This window comes from Trachypithecus francoisi, unplaced genomic scaffold, assembly GCF_009764315.1.
Source record: "Trachypithecus francoisi isolate TF-2019V2 unplaced genomic scaffold, Tfra_2.0 Lachesis_group11, whole genome shotgun sequence".
NCBI classification, from domain to species: domain Eukaryota; kingdom Metazoa; phylum Chordata; class Mammalia; order Primates; family Cercopithecidae; genus Trachypithecus; species Trachypithecus francoisi.
In genome coordinates, this window is record NW_022681456.1 from 69,786,538 (window position 1) to 69,808,052 (window position 21,515).

Consider the following 21,515-nt stretch of genomic DNA (forward strand, 5'->3'; position numbering starts at 1 on the left):
TCCACCTGGGCCTCCCAAAGTGCTGGGATTACAGCATGAGTAGTGTGTGAGCTACCCCGCCCGACCAGCAAATGTTTTTGGGTGTTTACTGTGTAGCAGTCAGAGTAGGCATTTAACCAATGTTAGCAATTTGATGTACAGAGTTTATTTCCTGTACTTTTTTCTGTATGGGTATCTGGAAGCAGTTTTAGCAAAGATTACTACTTTCATGGAATTCTGAGCTTCTAATGAAATCATGCCATTTCTTTGCCTTTTATCGTTTTATTTTCTAGGGCATGCATTGAAATTATACAGACCCTAGTATTGATGTTCAGAGAAACAGAAACTGAGTCATCACGCCTGAACACATTGGCAGCTAAGAAGTAAGGTCTTTTAGAAGATATCGGGACCTTGTGGTTGCAACCCATTAACTCTCCTTGTTGAGTGTCTTCCAAAGCACATAATTCTCCAACTTCCCTGTTCAACACCCTTCCAAGTATATTTCACTCTTTTGTTTTTCTCCTTCCTTCTGTGATGAACAGGTTAATTGGCACAGGCCAAGTTCTCTCTGTCTGTCTGGATTATTAAGGGTACAAGGATTTTCTTAGCATAATTATTTTTTGTCCTAGTCTGGTGAACTTGAAAAAGACCAAATGACCCATCATACATTAAAAGCCAGGGGATCTCCACTAGAATTTCCCAGAGTATCCTTATATCCACACAACAGAAAAATTGCAAAATCAGGAGTTACAGTAGCCTCATTTATAATATAATCATGTGACCTTAGAGTAAATGAGTTTGGAGAGTTTATTAATACCTAGGGTGAGCTGCTATAATAGACACTCTAGGCCAGGCACCGTGGCTCACGCTTGTAATCCCAGCACTTTGGGAGGCAAAGGTGGGTGGATCACCTGAGGTTAGGAGTTTATGACCAGCCTGACCAACATGGTGAAACCCTGTCTCTACTAAAAATACAAAAATTAGCCAGGCGTGGTGGTGCGCGTTTGTAATCCCAGCTACTCGGGAGGCTGAGGCACAAGAATGGCTTGAACCTGGGAGGCGGAGGTTGCAGTGAGCTGAGATCACACCATTGCACTCTAGCCTGGGCAACCCCGTCTCAAAAAAAAAAAAAAAGATACTCTACAATATGTGGCCCAAAGAAGATCTTCATTGAAATCTTTCTCACGTAACAGTTCAGAGTAAATATTCAGGCTTTCATACACAAGGTGAGCCAGGGACCTAAGTTTTTTCCCTTTGTTACTCTGTTGTCTTCTATCATGTTGTCTTTATCCTTATAGTGGAAGCTGGCTGACCTTGATGACTTCATTATACCCTGTGGGAAGCAGAAAGAGAAATAGAGGGCATTCCAGTTAAAAAAGAAAAAAAAAAGAGAGGGAGAGAGAAGTAGAGGGCAAACAAGCTTCCTTTTTAGCAAGGCATGTAATACATCTGCTCACATTCTCCTGGTGAGAACTTTAGGCACATGGCCACACCTAGCTTCAGGAAAGGCTGGAAATGTGTCTGCAGTTGGACATCTATGTGCCTAACTTAGTTTTGGATGGTAATGAGGACATCTGTTATGAAAAGGAAGAATGGAATAATGTATAGTGAGGGACAGTAGCATTCTTTGTCACAGAAACTTTGATTCTGCGGTTTTGCATACTGTCTGCTTGATTTTTTATTTTGATTTTTTGAGACAGAGTTTTGCTCTTGTCACCCAGGTCGGGGTACAATGGTGCGATTTCAGCTCACTGCAACCTCTGCTTTCTGGGTTCAAGTGATTCTCCTGACTCAGCCTCCCAAGTATCTGGGATTACAGGTGCCTACCACATGCCCAGCTAATTTTGTATTTTTTTTTTTTTTTTTTTTTTTTTTTTTTTGAGGCGGAGTCTCGCTCTGTTGCCCGGACTGGAGTGCAGTGGCCGGATCTCAGCTCACTGCAAGCTCCGCCTCCGGGTTTACGCCATTCTCCTGCCTCAGCCTCCCGAGTAGCTGGACTACAGGCGCCCGCACCCGCCCGGCTAGTTTTTTTTGTATTTTTAGTAGAGACGGGGTTTCACCGTGTTAGGCAGGATGGTCTTGATCTCTGACCTCGTGATCCGCCCGTCTCGGCCTCCCAAAGTGCTGGGATTACAGGCTTGAGCCACCGCGCCCGGCCAATTTTTGTATTTTTAGTAGAGACGAGGTTTCACCATGTTGATCAGGCTGGTCTTGAACTCCTGACCTCAGGAGATCCACATGCCTTGGCTTCCCAAAATGCTGGGATTACAGGTGTGAGCCACCATGCCCAGCCACTTGATTTTTTAACATGTATTTATAAACTCTAAATTATATTCTTGGGCAATGTTGTGGCTAAATTTTTTTTCCACTTTCATCAATTGTTTATTTAAATCCACTGTATTCAAAGGTGGAGAAATGAGCCAGACATGGTGGTGCACACCTGTAATTCCAGTACTCAGGAGGCCGAAGGGAGAGTTCACTTGAGCCTAGGTGTTCCAGGCAGCAGTAAGCTATGATCATACCACTGCACTTAGCCTGGGCAACAGTGAGACCTTGTCTCTTTAAAAACAAACAAAAAAAAGGGGTGGAGCAAATGATGAGAGCCATGGACTCTAAAATAGTCAAAACATGTCATCCCAGCACTTTGGGAGGCAGGGTTGGAGGATCAATTGAAGCCAGGAGTTTGAGACCAGCCTGGGCAACAAAGTGAGACCCCATCTCTAGGAAAAAAAATGTCAGGCATGGTGGCACATGCCTGTGGTCTCAGCTACTCAGGAGGATGAGGCAGGAAGATCAGTTGAGCCAGAACTTCGAGGCTGCAGTGAGCTATTACTGTGATACACTGGGTGACAGAATGAGACCCTGTCTCTAGAAAAAAAGAAAAACAGACAAAAACACTTAAACCAGGGGAAAGAATAAGAACTCTTGGTAATATTTTTCCAGCCCTCCACCTTCTGGGCTCAAGCAGTCCTCCCACCTCAGCCTCTCAAGTGGCTAGGATGACAGGCATGTGCCACCACACTCGGCTAATTTCATTAATATTTCTTTCTTTCTTTCCTTTTTTTTTTTTTTTCTGAGACAGAGTCTCGCTGTGTCGCCCAGGCTAGAATGCAGTGGTGCGACCTCAGCTCACTGCAACCTCCACCTTGCGGGTTCACACCATTCTCATGCCTCAGCCTCCCAAGCAGCTGGGAGTACAGGCATGAGCTACCACGCCCGGCCCTGATTTCATGAATTAATATCTATTTTTCTTTTCTTTCCTTTTTTTTTTTTGAGACAGAGTTTTACTCTTGTTGCCCAGGCTGGAGTGCAATGGCACGATCTCAGCTCATGGCAACCTCTGCCTCCTGGTTTCAAGTGATTCTCCTGCCTCAGCCTCCCGAGTAACTGGGATTACAGGCATGCACCACCATGCCTGGCTAATTTTGTATTTTTAGTAGAGATGGGGTTTCACCATGTTGGTCAGGCTGCTCTCAAACCCTCCACCTCAGGTGACCCGCCCACCTTGGCCTCCCAGAGTGCTGGGATTACAGGCATGAGCCACCACACCTGGCCTCATTAATTAACATTTCTTAAGCACACTTGCTATGTGCTAGGGACTATGGGCATACTATGCTTTTTTTTCTTTTCTTTCTTTTTTTTTTTTTTTAGATAGGATCTCACTCTGTCATCCAGGCTGGAGTGCAGTGGCACGATCTTGGCTCACTGCAGCCTTGATCTCCCGGCGGCTCAGGTGATCTTCACCTCCCCAGTAGCTGGGACCACAGGTACATGCCACCATGCCCTGCTATTTTTTTTTTTGTATTTTTCATAGAGATGGGGTTTTGCCATGTTGCCCAGGCTGGTCTCAAACTCCTGGGCCAAGTGATCTGCCCCCCTCTGACCCCCAAAGTGCTAGGATTACAGGCATGAGCCACTGTGTCGAGCCGGCATACTATGTTGTGTAGCAGGAGTGGGCAAACATTTCTGTAAAAGGTCATATAGAAAATAGTTTTGGCTTATCACACCATACAATCTGTGCTGCATCTACTCAGTTCTGCCATTGTAGCACAAAAGCAGCCATAAACAGTACATGAACGAATGGACACAGTTGTGTTCCGATAAACTTTATTCACAGAAACAGGCTGTAGGCTGGATTTGGCCTACAGGCCATAGTTTGCTCAGTCCTGCTTTACAGCAAACAAGAAAATACACCATGCCAAGCTAGTTCTTATTTTTTTATTCTTTTGTAGAGACAAGGTCTCACTTTGTTGTCCAGGCTGGTCTCAAACTCCTGGGCTCAAGGGATCTTCCCACCTTGGCCTCCCGAAGTGCTGAGATTACTGGCATGAGCCACCGCATGCAGCTTGAATACTTCTTTATGCGAATGGTAGTACTGCCATTTCCCTAATCTCCAAGATGGAGATTCAACATTGTTTTTGATATTTCTGTCTTCTCCCATATTAAAATTATCACTAAATCTGGTTATCCTTTTTCTCCACCTTTTGGTCCCTGCCTTTCTATTTCCAAGTTGAAAAAAATCATCCTTACTCACCTCTGTCATAAAGTATTGTTTTTATTTATTTATTTATTTTTGTTGTTCTTTTTCTTTAAAAGCATTGCCTTTAATTGTTTTGTTTTAACTTGGTTTGATCACATCAGCCCTCCTATATCAAGGCTCTTTCCTGATATTACCAATTCTTTTCATGTCATTTAATACATATATTACATTGCTATAGTAGAGTCTGGTTGTAATATTAACTTTTCTCAGCCAGTTTTTACATCCCTAGGGTCAAATCATGTGACCCATAGTATTACGTAGCCCAGTAAATATCTAATAAAACTGTATTAGTTTTCTTTTTTCTTTTCTTTTCTTTTTTTTTTCAGACAGAGTCTCGCTCTGTTGCCCAGGCTGGAGTGCAGTGGTGTGATCTTGGCTCATTGCAACCTCCATCTCCCTGGTTCAAGCAATTCCCCTGCCTCAGTCTCTCAAGTAGCTGGGATTACAGGTGTGTGCCACCACACTCAGCTGATTTTTTGTGTGTTTTTAGTAAAGGTAGGGTTTCACCATGTTGGCCAGACTGGTCTTGAACTCCTGACCTCAGGCAGTCCACCCGCGTCAGCCTCCCAAAGTGCTGGGATTACAGGTATGAGCCACCACACCCGGGCTCTTTTTTCTTTTTTTGAGACGGAGTTTTGCTCTGTCGCCCAGGCTGGAGTGCAATGGTGTGATCTTGGCTGACTGTAATCTCTGTCCCCTGGATTAAAGCGATTTTTGTGCCTCAACCTCCTGAATAGCTGGGATTACAGGTTCGCACCACCATGCCCTGCTAATTTCGTATTTTGAGTAGAGACGGGGTTTCACCCTGTTGGTGAGGCTGGTCTTGAACTCCTGACCTCAGGTGATCCACCCACCTTGGCCTCCCAAAGTGCTGGGATTACAGGTATGAGCCACTGTGCCCAGCCAAAACTGTATTAGTTTTCTATTGCCACATAACAAATTATCACAAACTGAGTGGCTTGAAACAACATGCATTTCTTATCTCACAGTATCCATGGATCAGAAATCTGGACACAGCTTAACTGGATCCTTTGCCCACGGTCTCATAAGGTTTCAGTTGAGGTGCTGGCCAGGCCATAGTCTCATCTGAGGCTTGGGACTCTCTTCCTAGCTCATTTGGGTGGTTGTTGGCAGACTAAATGTCATTACAGCTGTGGGACTCAGGTGGCTTTTTTCTTGGCAGGAGAGTATCTCTTTTTCAGGGCTCACCTGATTAGAGCAAGCCAACTCTGGATAATCTCCTTTTGACTAACTCAAAAGTCAGCCAATTAGGGGCCTTTATTATATTCTCAGAATCCTTTCACCTTTCCCATTTCATATAACATAATCACAAGAGTGACAGACAAACATATTCAGAGGTATTGCCCATACTTAAGGGGGAGGAATTTGATAGGGTTTGTACCAGCAGGCTGGGAATTTTGGAAGCCACGTTAGATTTCTGCCCACCACAATAACATAGACTGACTTAGGAGACTATGAATGTGGCCTTCAAAGTCTGTATTTTTAAAGATATTGTAGTACAATCCAAATCCATACATTGGAAATAGTAACAACCTAAACAATAAAGCCCTTTTAAGGCTGTGATGTCAATCCTCTAAATCATCTATATTTTCAGGATGAAACTACTATTTTGATTAAAATTTCTTCTATCTATTATTGCCCTAATGGATTTTAAATTGAATTGGCAGAAGAGGTGGATTTCAAATTAAATTCCATTTGGGTAAATAAAAAAGCAGTTAATCATTTCAGCATTTTCCTCTGTATTATTTTTATGAGTGGAGATTTTATTAGTTCCACATGCTTTGCTGTAACTTTCTTGAAATGTGCCATATTTTTTCATATCCTAGTATTGTTAGGGTTGAATTAATATGTTATCATAGCAAGTGACCCATAGTTCGGGAGTTCTTTTTCTTTGCCTTGGATGTATGATACTTTGAAAATAAGCTGTTACTGAAAATAAAGGACTATAATTAAATACAACAGTGAATGGAATGCCAATTCAAACAATATCAAGAAACACTTCTAAAGGGAGTGTTCTGTTGATTTTAAAAGGGTCTTCTAAAAGTAAGATTGGCCATTTTAAGTAGCCTGAATAAAACATTATTAAATACACTGTAGGGTATATCCTGCTTTTGTAAGAAATGTACTAACTGACATGATTCTTCTTTCCAAATATAAGAACTAGACTTGCTTTTTGACTTGGAGAAAGGAAGGGCACTGTATTTTTACTAGAGTGTGGGTTAATCATGAGCTTCTAATCATGATGATGATTTAAATGATTGTAAAAAGATTAGAAAGCCTCAGATCCTACTAAATAAGGATATTTATACTCACTCTCCTTTATTCCATTATGAAAGGAATGCTTATGGTTATGGAGAACTTTTGTATAGTCCTATCTTTGAATCATTTTACTACTACTACCCCGCAAATCTACTCTGACATTGCCTTCAATTAGACAACTGAGTTTTTAGCAGTCTGCCTTCAGCTCCTTTTCAACCATACTGGGGTTGTACTACTCAAGAGGAGAAGATAATGTTATTAACTCAGCTCATCAGGATGCACATGTAACATTTAAGTGAGTTATCAACGGACAGTACCCCATATTGGAAAGGAAAAGATCTGAGGTTTTTTGAGATCAAATAAGCATTTTAAGAAATGGTGGAGTTGGGTGCGGAGGCTCATGCCTGTCATCCAAGCACTTTGAGAGGCTGAGGTGGGCAGATTGCTTTAGGCCAGGGGTTCAAGTTCAGCCTGGGAAAAAAGTAAGACCCCATCTTTATGTTAAAAAAATTTTATATTAAAAAAAAGGAATGCTGTACATTATTAACAAAAACCAAGAAAAGGAAGCAAACTTAGTGTTCAGCAATGGGTGAATGGATAAAGAAAATGTAGTATATATACACAATGGAATATTATTCAGCCATAAAAATGAAGTCTTGTTATTTGTGACAACATGGATGAAAATGGAGGATATTATGCTAAGTGAAATAAGCCAGGCATGGAAAGACAAATATGAGTTTGACTTTTGAGATCATGCATGATCTCACATATATATGGAATCTAAAAAAGCCAAACTCACAAAAACAGAGAGTGTAGAATGGTGGTTGTCAGAGGCTTGGGGGCGGGGTGGAATTGGGAGATATTGGTCAAAGGGTACAAAACTTCAGTTAGACAGGAGGAATAAGTTCAAGAGATCAATCATACAAATATGGTGACTATAGTTAATAATAATGTCCTGTATACTTGAAAATTGCTGACAATAGATTTTGTGTTCTCACTATATAAAAATAAGCATGTGAGGTAATGCATATGTCAATTCACTTGATTTATAAAATATGTACACATTCTATAGTATATACATATTTCAAAACATCATGTTGTATACTATAAACATATACAATTTTTATTATCAATTTAAAAAAGTAAAAACTGAAAGTGGTCGCTCAAGCCTGTAATCTCAGCTACTTGGCTGAGGCAGGGGATCACTTGATTCCAGGAGTTCAAGACCAGCCCGGGCAACATCATGAGATCCTGTGCCAAAAATAACCCAAGCAAACAAACTTAAAAAAAGAAAAAAGAAGAGCTGGATACTGTTGCTTTGACCCAGAGATACACAGTGCATATTAGCATATAAAGCCTCCGAGAAGTTCTGTAGTAAACACATCTGATGAACTTGGTTTAACCAAGTACCCTATATCTCCTTTGACCACAGAATCTATTTTGACTATAATACTGTCTGAAATTAGCAATCCATAAAAAGTCCTTTGGAAAATAATGCTATAATTGAAATTACCCAAATCTCCCTTAAATCCAGATTTTCTAGTCTTTCTAAGCTATGTGAACTTCTAGAACTATACTCGCTCTGAGCCAGAAGACCAAGAAATTATATTTTCATTAAAATTTTTTATCTCTAGACATTCATTTGCATGTCCAAGGGTCCAAAACTTCAGTCAAAGATTGTCTGCAATGCTTCATTCTTTTAAACATAATTATATTCAGTGTTTGTAAACTTGGCGTCACCATTTTTCTTCTCAATACTTTGCTCACTAATTGCCTTTTATTTATTTTTTTCCAGGGGAACACTATTTAATCTCTTGGTAGTTGTAATTAGTGAGCCTCAGATTCCAAAATCTTGTCCTGTGTTTGATATCCAGTTGGTGGCTGATTCAGCTTTAGTCAGAATGTCTTTTGATGCTGAGGTGAGATGAGAATTTTTGGGGTAAACTATTATATATTGGGGCCCTGGCTTCTTTTAATGTGGACCATGACACCGTAGAATACAGAAATATAATTAAACCAAAGAGTAGATCTTTTGTCATTAACCTCAAAACTTAGAAAACTATTCAGTCTAAAGTAGATTTAGAGATTTAGAAGGTCAAGAAAAAGGAAAAAATAACTATTCAGTCAATATTAATATATCCATTTTATATGTCTTAAGGTATGTATATTAAGGAAAGTAATTAGCATTCCTTATAAATTTGATAAATCTGTTTATATCTGTCTCTGTACAAAATATGATGTATATGTAATTCCATTGTAGGGGTCTAATAGGTGAAAAATCACTGTCTTAGAGATTTTAATGTTAACTCTCATACTTTACCATTTTCCTACCTATATGAACAGTATAAATTCTCAGAAAGAGTTACTTATTTTTCTAAGGTTGTACCAAAACATTAGAAATATCAAACTGCCTAGAAGGCACACCTTCTGAGAGAATAAACCAACTTATTATTAGTTTATTTTGAGCCAGGCTAACAGATTTTTTTAAAAAAGATGGAACATGATTTGATAGTTCTTAAATACATGGTCAGAATTATGTTTTAGAAAACTCGTTTTGTCATTCAGTAATTTTTTTTTTTTTTTTTTTTTGAGAAAAGGTTTCACTCTGTTGCCCAGGCTGGAGTGCAGTGGCACGATCTCGGCTCACTGCAGACTTGACCTCGCAGGCTCAAGTGATGCTCTCACCTCAGACTCCCGAGTAGCTAGGACTACAGGCACCACGCCTGGCTAATTTTTGTACTTTTTGTAGAGACGGGGTCTTGCCATGCTACCCAGGTTGGTTTCAAATCCCTGGGCTCAAGCGATCTGCCTGCCTCGGCCTCCCAAAAGGCTAGGATTACAGGCATGAGCCACCACATCCGGCCACAATCAGTAAATATTTATTGAGCATCTGTTATGAGCAAACAACGTACTAGGGAGTAGGGTCAAAACAGTAAGCAAAACAGACATGACCCCTGCCTTCATTAGTTTCTACTCTGCTGGGAGAGACAGACGTTATTCAAATATATCCATGAATATATAATTATAGACTCCATATAGAAAGTCTCCAATATCACTTTCAGTGGTGGATTAGGGATTAAAGAATGGGGTGGAACCAAGACTCAGATAGGCAGGGCTATTAAGGAGCTAGTGCCGTAATCTAGGTAAGGAATGATATGGGCCAGAGGGAAGCATTCCTTGATCCCCAAATGAGACTAGTCCTCCTTTATAGAGCTCCCTTAACTTCCTGTACATTTCTTTCATAGCCCTTGTCTCAGTTTATAATTATGCATTTGCTTATTTGATCATTTGATGTTTGTTCCCCAACTAGACTGTATGTTCCATGAGGGCAGGTCTCATGTCTGTGTTGTTCTCCCTTGCATCCCCAACACCTAGCACGGTGTCTGATGCATATTTGTTGAATAAATAAATGAAGAAAAGAAAAGGGATAGTTTTGTAAAGAGGAGTTTGGAATTCTTGAGAGGAATGAAATATCTCTAAGTCTTCTATTTATCCATCCCACAGAAGGAATCTTAGTTTAATTTGGGCATAAGCCTAAATTCCCCAGAGAATCTCTCACCTCAACTCAAGAATGTATTTCTACATTCTTGAAAGGAAGTAGGGTTGTTGATCTGATTGATTTTGCAAATCAAGTATGCAGTTTTTTGTAGTAGTATTCTGTGGGCCAACCAGGGATAATGGCTTGCCTCTGAATCCCAGCTACTCAGGAGGCAGAGGTGGGATAGTCACTTGAGGCCAAGAGTTCCATACCAGCCTGGGCAACAAGCGAGACCCTGTCTCTACAAAAATAAAAAATCAAAAATTACCTGGGTGTGGTGGCACATACCTGTAGTCCTAGCTACTGGGGAGACTGAGGTGAAAGGACTGGTTGAGCTCAGGAATTTGAGACCAGCCTGGGCAATATAGTGAGACCTCATCTCTACAAAAAATTAAAAACATAAAATTAGCCAGCATGGTAGCTTGTGCCTGTAGTCCCAGCTACACAGAAAGCAGAGGTGAGAGGAATGAATGGCTTGTGCCCAGAAGTTGGAGGCTGCACAGAGCCATGACCACAGCACTGTCACCTGGGTGATAGCATGAGACATTGTCTCGAAAAAAAGAAAAAAAATTATTGTATAAGTACCTAAAGGGAACCAAGGGAAATTATCATTTTCTGACTTGGTTTATGACATTGCATTGATTATTCTTGAAAATTCTAGTTACAGAAGCTTGTTCTGGAGTATACAAATACTGCTACAGCACTTTTATATGAGATACTTCTTGTCTTTCAGCAGGTACAATTTTTAAAAATTATATTTTAAAATATTTTATGTAACCATAAATTACATGACTATTATATATTATGATATATGTATATTATGCAATTATGTTATATGATTAATAATATACCAAAAATGCTTGTATTTGAGATGATCTCCAAAACTGGTTGACTTCAATGATATGACCTTTGCTCTTGAGTGCTCATCTAGTTTATTTTCCAAAACTGATTTTAAGGATTCGATTAATCAGGATAAAAATGTATTTAAGAATGAGTATCCTTTTATATACAACTTGAACTTTATGAATATAACTTGTTTATTTCCTTGAGTCTTTTAGGGAAATCTCGGATTGGGATCCACAAAATTTGCTATTAGCTGGATGATGTCCTTTCTACAAAGCTGTCCTCCCATCGTAAGTATCTAGAAGTCAAAACGAAATCACCCCTCAAGCCTAATTAAGCAGATACTCTTGTGCTTAATTAATAAAACACACATTTTTCCCTGTGATGTAATCAAGTTTATCAACCAGAAGCAAAGTGTAAATCTCACAGTTTATTATTTAATTGATAAATTATTTTTACATTTGGGACCTGAATGTTTAAGGCACTGACATTATATCTTAAATGGGAACGTTATTTCATGAAAAACTCTAAGATATATGTGGAAAACAGAATATTAAATTATTAGCTCTATAATTAGGTAAAAAGATAAATACTTACCTTAAATAGTGAGCGTGAATCTAACACTTGGGATCATTTGTGTGCTCTGTCCCACAGACACCATCCTAGTTCCTATTATCACCATTTCTTTCCTTGATGCTACAATCACATCTTAATGGTCTGTCCCTGTCTTCCCACCAGATTACAGGCTGAGGGATCCATTTGAAATAAAAATCTGATGATCGTCCCTTGCTTCAAATCTCTCAATAACTCTTCCTTCTGAATAAAGACTAAACTCCTTAACATGGCCTACAGGGCCTGCGTGCTATGGCCGATAGCCTCCTCTGGTCCCTCAGCCTCCCTGCTGTGTGGGTCTCTTGCTCACCATCTCTCTCCCCACCACCGCCCGGCTCCCCCCAGCTGCATCACAGGACCTGTACCATTGCATCTGTCTCTCCATTGGAAATGCTTTTCCCTTCCTTTTTCACCTGGTCAACTTCTACTCATCCCTCAGGCCTCAGGGCCCCTTCCTGGGGTGGGACAGAGGAGGACGCTTCTCTGCCCCCCTTGACAGGGGAGATTCCCTCATTAGAGGCACAAATAGTGCATGGCATGGTGTCCTCTTCCTCTGCTTTATCGGTCTCATCACTGTTGCAGTTGACGTTTGTTTGTGTTATTATTTGCTTCTGCTGTGTCACAGCCATTAGTGCCCACTCATATTCTGTCTCTCTCTCCTTCTGGGCACGTGGTGGGACTGCACTTCCCTCTCCATGTGAAATCGGGGGGCGGGGGCGGTCTCTGTTGCTGCTTTGGTTAATGAAATGTGAGCAGAACTGGCTTCTGTCACTTCTGGGCAGAAGCTTTAAGAGCCAGTGTGTGCCACCTGGCATTCTCTTTTCCTTTGGCATAGCACCCACAAGGTGGCTGCTCTGCCCACTGATGGCCTAGAGTAACTACAGTGAGCAGAGCCCTGCAGACCCCTCTGGGACTGAGTCATCAACCTTTGCTGTTTCAAGCAAAGCACTGGTATTTTGGGAGGTTTGTTACCACAGCATAATCTAGTCCATCATGACTGATACACTATCTTTCTCTTCCAACAGACTGTCAGTGCCATGAGGGTAAAAGCTATGTCTGTTGTGCTAGGCACACCATAAATGTTCAGTAAAATATCTGCTGAATTAATTCTAGTAAAGGCTTTATCCCTTAATCTCTTCTTACCTCCTCAAACTTATGCACTCAGTCAACAAACACTTAATTGGAAATCTCTTCAAAAGAATAATCTAAACTAAATTTCCATTGCTAATGGGCACGAGGCAATATGTTCTCTTTTTTTTTTTTTTTTTTGAGACAGAGTCTTGCTCTGTTGCCCAGGCTGGAGTGCAGTAGTGCTGCAATCTCAGCTCACTGCAACCTCCACCTCCCAGATTCAAGCAATTCTCCTGCCTCAGCCTCCCAAGTAGCTGGGATTACAGGCGCCTACCACCATACCTGGCTAAGTTTTGTATTTTTTAGTATAGACGGGGTTTCACCATGTTGCCCAAGCTGGTCTGGAACTCCTGACCTCAGGTGATCACCCACCTTGGCCTCCCAAATTGCTATTACAGGCATGAGCCACTGCGCCCGGCCTGTTCTCTTTCCATATATGGACATGCATCTGTTGGACCGTCAGTGGTCCCCTGCCGTTTCTCTAGAGTGATGTTGGGCCTGTCCTATGGGATCTAGCCTCTCTTGTCAGATCCTTATGACATATGTTTACACAAAGCTGGCTGGGGTCAGAGGGTACATTTGTCAGTAGAACAGCCAGCTGTCTTCTACGGAGGTTGAGCCCATGAACTTGTCTTCCTCAGTAGCACACAGGCCCCAACCAATCTCAGACCACTTCACAGAATGTTTGAAAGTTACAGACATTCACAGCAATGGCAGCTCATATGTGCAAGATGCAAGACCCCTTTGTTTTCTGTGTGGTGGCTGCAGACCCTATTACATGAACTGATGTGTGGAAATCTGGGTTTTACAGACTCCATGTAACAGGGACGTTTCTTTTTATTTAGTTAGTTAGTTTTATTTTTTTACTTTTATTTCCCATGTAAGCCTTCCTGCATGGTATTTATTTATTTATTTATTTGTTTGTTTATTTATTGGAGATGGAGTCTCACTTTGTCACCCAGGCTGGAGTGCAGTGGCGAGATCTCAGCTCACTGCAACCTCCACCTCCTGGGTTCAAGAGATCCTCTTGCCTCAGGCTCCCAAGTAGCTAGGATTATAGGCACCCACCACTATGACTGGCTAATTTTTGTATTTTTAGTACAGACAAGTTTCCATCATGTTAGCCACGCTGGTCTCAAATTTCTGACCTCAGGTGATCCTCCTACTTCGGCCGCCTAAAGTGCTGGGATTATAGCTGTGAGCAACCGCACCTGGCCGCATTTATTCATTTTTAATAATTTTTTAAAAATGAGATGGGGTCTTGCTATGTTTCCCAGGCTGGTCTCAAACTCCTGGGCTCAAGCGATCCTCCTGCCTCAGCCTCCTAAGTAGCTGGGAATACAGGCATATGCCACTGCACTCCAGCTAAAAGGAAGTTTCTTTACCAGCCTCTAAAGTTGGTTCACCAAAGGAATTGGGTTGAGTATGAGGCTAGTCTGTGACCATGAAGCATGTGAGGATGAAGGATTGGCAGAAGAAAGCTTCAATATTAACCCAGCTCTAAACAGTTAAATGGGCAGAAAGAAATCACTTGAGAGACATTTGCAAGCAAAGAAACTGGGATCATTGCTATGTACCTGCATGTCAGTCAGCTCTCATTATCTTACTTGGTTAGAGAAAGGTGCTAGAAAAGTTAAAAATTTAATTTCTAAATGGGCTGATTAACATTGTTCTGTTCTACTGCCTCAGACTCTCTCAGCTCAAGCTGTGTTTGCCAGGCAATACATGTTTAATCAATATATATAATGTTTTGTCAACATATGTAAATGGTCTGGAATGGGGAAAATCCACTTCCAGCTACTTGCCCTACCTGTAGGGAAGGGTCAGTTGCAACATATTACAATAGAAAAGGCAATACATTTTTACTGATACTAATTTAATGGGCGTGTAGTGTGACCTGTTGGTTAGAGCTTGAAAGGGCACTAGCGTTCTTTTCTGTTTTCCACACAAGCCTATATTTATGGATAGTAATTACACAGAAGAGTAATTACTTGCACTCGCCCAGGCTGGAGTGCAGTGGTGCAATCTTGGCTCACTGCAACCTCTGCCTCCAGGTTCAAGCAATTCTTGTGACTCAGCCTCCCAAGTAGCTGGGATTACAGGCATGTGACACCATGCCTGGCAAATTTTTGTATTTTTAGTAGAGAAGGGGTTTTGCCATGTTAACCAGGCTGTCTCAAACTCTCTGCCTCAAGCTACCTGCCTCAGCCTCCCAAAGTGCTGGGATTACAGATGAGCCACAGTGCCCAACCTGGCCTTCTATACATATATATTTTTTTGAGATGGAATCTTGCTCTGTTGCCCAGGCTGGAGTGCGGTGACATGATCTCGGCTCACTGCAACCTCTGCCTCCCGAGTTCAAGCAACTCTCCTGCCTCAGCCTCCTGAGTAGCTGGGATTACAGGCACGCACCACCACACCTGGCTAATTTTTGTATTTTTAGTACAGATGGGGTTTCACTATGTTGGTCAGGCTGATCTCAAACTCCTGACCACGTGATCCACCTGCCTCAGTCTCCCAAAGTGCTAGGATTACAGGTGAGAGCCACCACGCCCAGCTTCCTCCTATACTTTTTATTTGACACTGAACAACATTTCGATGAGTAACATTGCAACAGTGGTGTTAGGGTAGTGAGGGCTTCTGTCTAGATTTGTAGTTGAAGCTCCAGCTAAAATAGTTGCTTTTGTGGGTGGCACACAGCCTACATGTAACTGTATTTTCCTTGTCTAGATTACTTTTGTGGCCAGTATTGTGAAACAAGTGGTGAGGGGCTTTCAGCTTCATTTCAGCTGCTAAGTCCCTGCCAAGCAGTTCTGTTGTACCAGCAATTTTACATCCTCAAGAGCTGTCTGCGGCACAGTAGGACTCTAGCTGAGTATATTAAGAATAACTACAGAGAAGAATTCAGGTAAGAAAAAAAGTCTGAATCTAATCTGCAGTAAGATTTCACTCATTTCTGAGTTCATGCAAACCTGCAACGTGGTTCAATACTTAGAAGATTAGGTATTTATGAGGGATTATTATTATCATTATTATTTTGAGATGGAGTCTCGCTCTGTCACCCAGGCTGGAATACAGTGGCGCAATCTCGGCTCACTGCAACCTCTGCCTCCCAGGTTCAAGCAATTCTCCTGCCTCAGCCTCCTGAGTAGCTGGGATTACAGGCGCCCGCCACCATACCTGGCTAATTTTTTTCTATTTTTAGTAGAGACAGGGTTTCACCATGTTGGTTAGGCTGGTCTCGAACTCCTGACCTGATGACCCGCCTGCCTCAGCCTCCCAAAGTGCTGGGATTACAGGCGTGAGCCACCGCATCTGGCTTATTTTTGTTTTTAATAATATTTAACTTTGATCTGTGAAAATGGTAGGATTTTGGGGACCTCTAAGAACCACTGCCATTTGAAGTATATTCCCAGGCCAGAAAAGACTAGTGAAACATCAAACTCTCTTTGTCTCATTGTCTTTATTGTAGTTGCATCTCACAGAAGTAGTAATCATTTTAACCTGCTTTGAGTAATTAAGAGCAAATAAACTTGGTTGGGCGTGGTAGCTCAGGCCTGTAATCCTAGCACTGTGGGAGGCGGAGGCGGGTGGATTACTTGAGATCAGGAGTTTGAGACCAGGCTGACCAACATGGTGAAACCCCATCTCTACTAAAAATACAAAAATAAGCTGAGCATGATGGCGCACGCCTGTAATCCCAGCTACTCGGGAGGCTGAGGCAGGAGAATCACTTGAACCCGGGAGGCAGAGGTTGCAGTGAGCTGAGATCACGCCAACGCACTCCAGTCTGGGCAACAGAGGGAGACTCTGCCTCAAAAAAAAAAAAAAGTGTAATAAACTTCACTGAAGAGGATAATAAATTATGGATTGTGACTTACAATTGAGTTATTGGACAGAAGCAATTGATAAAGGAGTAACAATTAATCAACATGGTTATCAGGGGTTTTGTTTGTTTCACTTACCCCTCTCAGTAACAGAACAGTAAGAAAGAGCAGTAACCAGCATTGGCTTCATCTGCCAGCCTGTTCTCCTGCACCTCAGGGGTTCCATTTCTATTTATAGGCTGCCAAAGCCAAGTGCACTTGGCAGTGCAGCCCTGCGTAGCACCTATTAAGGAGAAAACCCAGGTTGTCTCTGACTTAAGATGAAAAGAGTGCAGCAGACATAACTTTGTCGTTTGTTTGGATGAAGATGTAAAAGGATGCCTTAGATTGTCTTTTTTAAAAAAACTTCAGTCCAATTTATAGACTTTTTTTTTCGGAGACAGGGTCTCACTCTGTCGTCCAGGCTGGAGTGTAGTGCTGTGATCTCGGCTCATCACAATCTCTGCCTCCTGGGCTCAAGCGATCCCCCCTCCCACTTCAGCCTCCCGAGTAGTTGGGACTACTGGCATGCACCACCATGCCCAGGTAATTTTTGTATTTTAGTAGAGATGGAGTTTCGTCATGTTGGCCAGGCTGGTCTTGAACTCCTGGCCTCAAGTGATCCACCTGCCTCGGCCTCCCAAAGTGCTAGGATTACAGACGTGAGCCACCACACTCAGCCATGGACTTTTTGTCTTCTGTGAGGTGTTACATTCTGACTCCCATAAAAGGGATTTGTTTGGCTCTGAGTTGGTCCAAACAATCCAATTCCCATCTCTTCCTTCCTGCACCTCCTCACTTAAAAAAAAAAAAAAATATATATATATATATATGTACATTTCACGTAATATGAAATTTGCCATTTTAAAATATACAATTCAGTAGTTTTTAATATAATTTACCATATTTTGCAACCATCATAACTGTCTAATTGCACACTATTTTCATCACCTCAAAAGAAATTCAGTACCCATTAAGCAATCATACCACATTTTCTCCTCCTCCCAACCCCTGGAAACCACTAATTTACTTTCTGTTGTGATGGATTTGCCTATTCTGGACATTATATATAAATGGATCATATAATATGTGGTCTTTTGTGTCTGACTTCTTTCACTGAGCTTGTTTTCAAGGCTCATCCACATTGTAGCATACAACTCATTTTTTTAAAACTTAGATACGAACATCTGAAAATCAGGACAGCTGGCAAAGTGGTGTCACACTTGTAGATGACAACAGTTAGGCAGAACTCCTGCAGCTACCCCCTTAGGTGCATCATGTACTGTTTAGTTTGCCACCATCTCCTCTCTCTCGTGCTTACTCTTACCCCCTAAATTACATTACTGGTAGCCATTTAGGTTTGGATTCTTGTTTTAAACTAGTGTTTTCAACTCACATTGCATTGGAATTACCTGAGTAACTACAGGTTGAGCATCCCTAAACCAAAAGTCCAAAATTTGCAATGTTCCAAAATCTGAAATCATTTGAACACCAACATGATGTTCAAAGTAAATGCTCATTGTAGCATTTCAGATTTTACATGTTCATATTAGGGATGCTCAACCATTAAGTATAATGCAGATACTCCAAAATCTGAAAAAATCTGAAATCCAAAACACGTCTGATTGCAATCATTTTGGATAAGAGATACTCAACCTATTAAAAAAAATACTGATAACCAGGTGTCACATGTAGAAATTCTGTTTCCATTTGTCTGGGGTGGTACCAGGGCCGTGGGATTTTAAAGATAAAGCTCTCCAGGTGATTCCAGTGTGCACTCAGTGTTGCGACCCATTCTTTTAAGTCATCCAAGGGGATGGTTGAAAGCCTTCTCATTTTTGCCTCTTCCTCTGGCCATTCCTAGGCTTTTATTGAGGCCGTAGGGATGAGCTCTACTCTTCCTTCTTCACTTGGCCCTAGTAGTCACCACAGCTCGACCCTTTCATTTCAACTCCTCACTGTACACTGCCTGATAAACCAAGAAGCAGGAGCCTCTGCTCATACTGTGGTGAGGACAGTCCACATGTCAGAGGTTTTCTAGGTCACAAATGAGGGAGATTGGAGGGCTGAAAATGCTGCCCAAGTCTTGTGGCTTAGACTCCCACACCCAACAACCCTAGCTAGTGAGTGTGAATGTACCGATGCGACCAATGTGAAAATTCTTGTTTTTAAAGCGCTCTATTTTGTTTCTTTTTATGATTTGCAGGTACTTTATTCACAGGCCAGCCTTGCAGAAAAGGCTCCCATTGTGTTACCCCATTACTCAACCTACTACTCAACTTTTTCATGAAGTTCTGAAATTGGTTGAATAGAAACAATGTATACAATGTTAATAAGAGTATAAAATGTTAATCAAGAGTCAACTTGATATTCATGAGAAACATTTTTTGATTTGTTTAATATCTGGCTATCTCTGAGTCCTATAAACAAAGATTTTAATTGAATGTTCCATCAATACCTCTCTATGAGAAGTTTAAAATTTTTAAAAATAAATTTGCTTTATTATAAGTGTGCAAAGATCGTTATACCATTGGGCAAAAGGGCCATTTCTCTATTAGAGTAGTTCTTCAGACTCACTCTTGCCACAAAATAAGCCACTATCCATCAAGACACAGAAAAAAGGAGTGCAGGGATGTAGGAATGCTATACTTGCTTCTCTTCAACCTTAGCAGCAAAAGCAAGAAAGTTCTCAAAATGCTCCTGACAATAGTTCTGTTGCCTTAAGCAATAGGATGCTGGGGAGTGTGAGGGCCTCAGACACGGGCATTCAAGTTCTTCTCAAGGTGTTTTATCTTCTCAGCTCGGGCACAGTGTTCTTGGTGAAACCATGCCAGGGACAGGAGCATGCTCTTCACCCGATTCTGTATACAGAGCCACCCAAAAACCATGATTTCGACTAGGTTCTTGGAGCCCACTATGTCTACCACCAGCAGGGCTTGGTGCATCCACGCCATTTCCAGAATTACAGCTTGGTCTGGGCCTAGGGTCACTCACCCAAGATCTCGTCCGCCAGCCACGCCTCCAGGTAGAATACCAAAGGGTCTCTCAGTTTCTGCACCAGAAACCACCAGGGCTGGATGCCAGAGTTTTTAAATCTGCTACAAAGAAACCTACATCCACTCTTGCATACATAAAGTGGTGCTAAACATTAGTGTTTCTCAAGAAAAAAAGTTTCTAAGACAAAAATCTATCAAGGGAACAGAAGCCTATGAAGAGTGAATACAGAAAATACAATCTGGTGAGTTTCTCTGGTGTAATAATGGTGGGTAGCGTGAAGCCACGAAACATCCTGAGATAAACTGTTGTGGGGAGTATAAGCTACAGAGTGATTATATGAGAAATGCTGAGCAATAGGATGACACCCTCCTCCTCCACCTGTACAAATTCTAGTGACAAAAGTATTCCTGGAAGAATGAGCAGAACACAGGCATAGCTGTATAGAATGTCACTTCCTCTTTTATCATAGGGAAAGAAGCTTGGACTTCAACAAAATTAAGTGTGTGGTGCCACTCTGTTTCAGGCATGTGTAAGCTAATTTGTTTAGTCCCATAGAGTCTCTATGAAAGACAAATTTTCCATGAGCAGTTATGGCTCTCCCACAACTATTTAAAAACTTGTCTTTACTATATTTTATGCCATAAACTAATTTAATTCCACAAATACTTAACTTTGGCATCACTGTGAGGTGTTGAATTTGGACTTCTAAGAACATAGAAACTGGACTCTCCATTCAACTTATTATGACTTCAGGCAGGATCAGAGAAAAATCTACTTCCAAAGAAAGAGTTCCTAAGCCAGATTCGCCTGTGTTGGGCAGTGGAGATAATTACTAGGACATTTTATTCCTGGTTCTGACAAAGCCAAATGACCGGCTATTTGACTTCAAGCAAGTCAGGCCCCCTTTCCAGGCCACATCTGTTTCTTCCTGGGCTTCCTCTGCTATGTGGAAGGGTGGGGCTGATGTTCTCCAAGTTCCCTTCCAGCTCTAACATTCTCTGCCTGTGACAAGACATTTCACACTCTGAAATGGAGTAGTGTGTTTCTCTGCTATCTCAGCTCAGTGGATGATTTCGCACTAACTCCAAGTAACCCTCCTTTATTTTACCCAAAGTTTCCCTTTCAGCTGTCACCAGCCATCACCCCATAAAGTGTCCAGGCCTTTTCCTTCATTAACCAATGAAGAGTCCAAGTTTTCTACCCTCCATTTTGGGGGCAGAAAGAGGAGCAAAATGGTGTTTTTGAGTGTCCTGGCTGTTAGATGGGAGATTATTTTGAAGAGATGGTCAATCAAAGGAATATGAAAAGATTCTTGGAACACAGGCAAGAATCACCTCAAACTGGACAAAGAATGTACTGGTGAACCCACAGGATGACACGAAAGGATCAACTCAGTTCTGCCTCAGCTTCTAAGCAGTGCCCTGGATCTGGGCTAGTAGCTGTGCAGGCTCTGGTGAGGGCTTGGGGTGTCTCTCCCACGTGATTTCTGCCCTCCTCTCCCACTCGTCTCTTTGCCCCGGGATCTTACTTTATTTAATCTCGGGAGCAAAAGCTCTGTCAAAATATATCTGAATCTTTTCATGTTGGGCTAAAGTCAGTGGTTTTTTGGAGAGCTAATGGTTGAATATTTGTCACCCTGATTTTCTTCAGGCTACTCTGTATAACTCATGTCTATTCATTTGCACAGTATGGGACCAGAAACTAATAATTCGAAGGATTATCCAACCAC

The 21,515-nt window shown here is 41.6% G+C and overlaps 1 protein-coding gene across 1 annotated transcript in view; it reads left to right on the plus strand.

Annotated features, from left to right (window-relative positions):
• CUNH12orf56 (chromosome unknown C12orf56 homolog) overlaps window positions 1-19,291 on the plus strand; it is a 110,190-nt gene extending 90,899 nt beyond the window's left edge. The window contains 7 exon segments of the mRNA XM_033221398.1: window positions 273-362; window positions 8,595-8,718; window positions 10,999-11,073; window positions 11,396-11,470; window positions 15,654-15,693; window positions 15,696-15,831; window positions 18,996-19,291. Of these exon segments, the coding sequence (XP_033077289.1) occupies window positions 273-362; window positions 8,595-8,718; window positions 10,999-11,073; window positions 11,396-11,470; window positions 15,654-15,693; window positions 15,696-15,831; window positions 18,996-19,101 (646 nt within the window). The 3' untranslated portion in view covers window positions 19,102-19,291.
• Window positions 19,292-21,515: the final 2,224 nt, after the last annotated feature.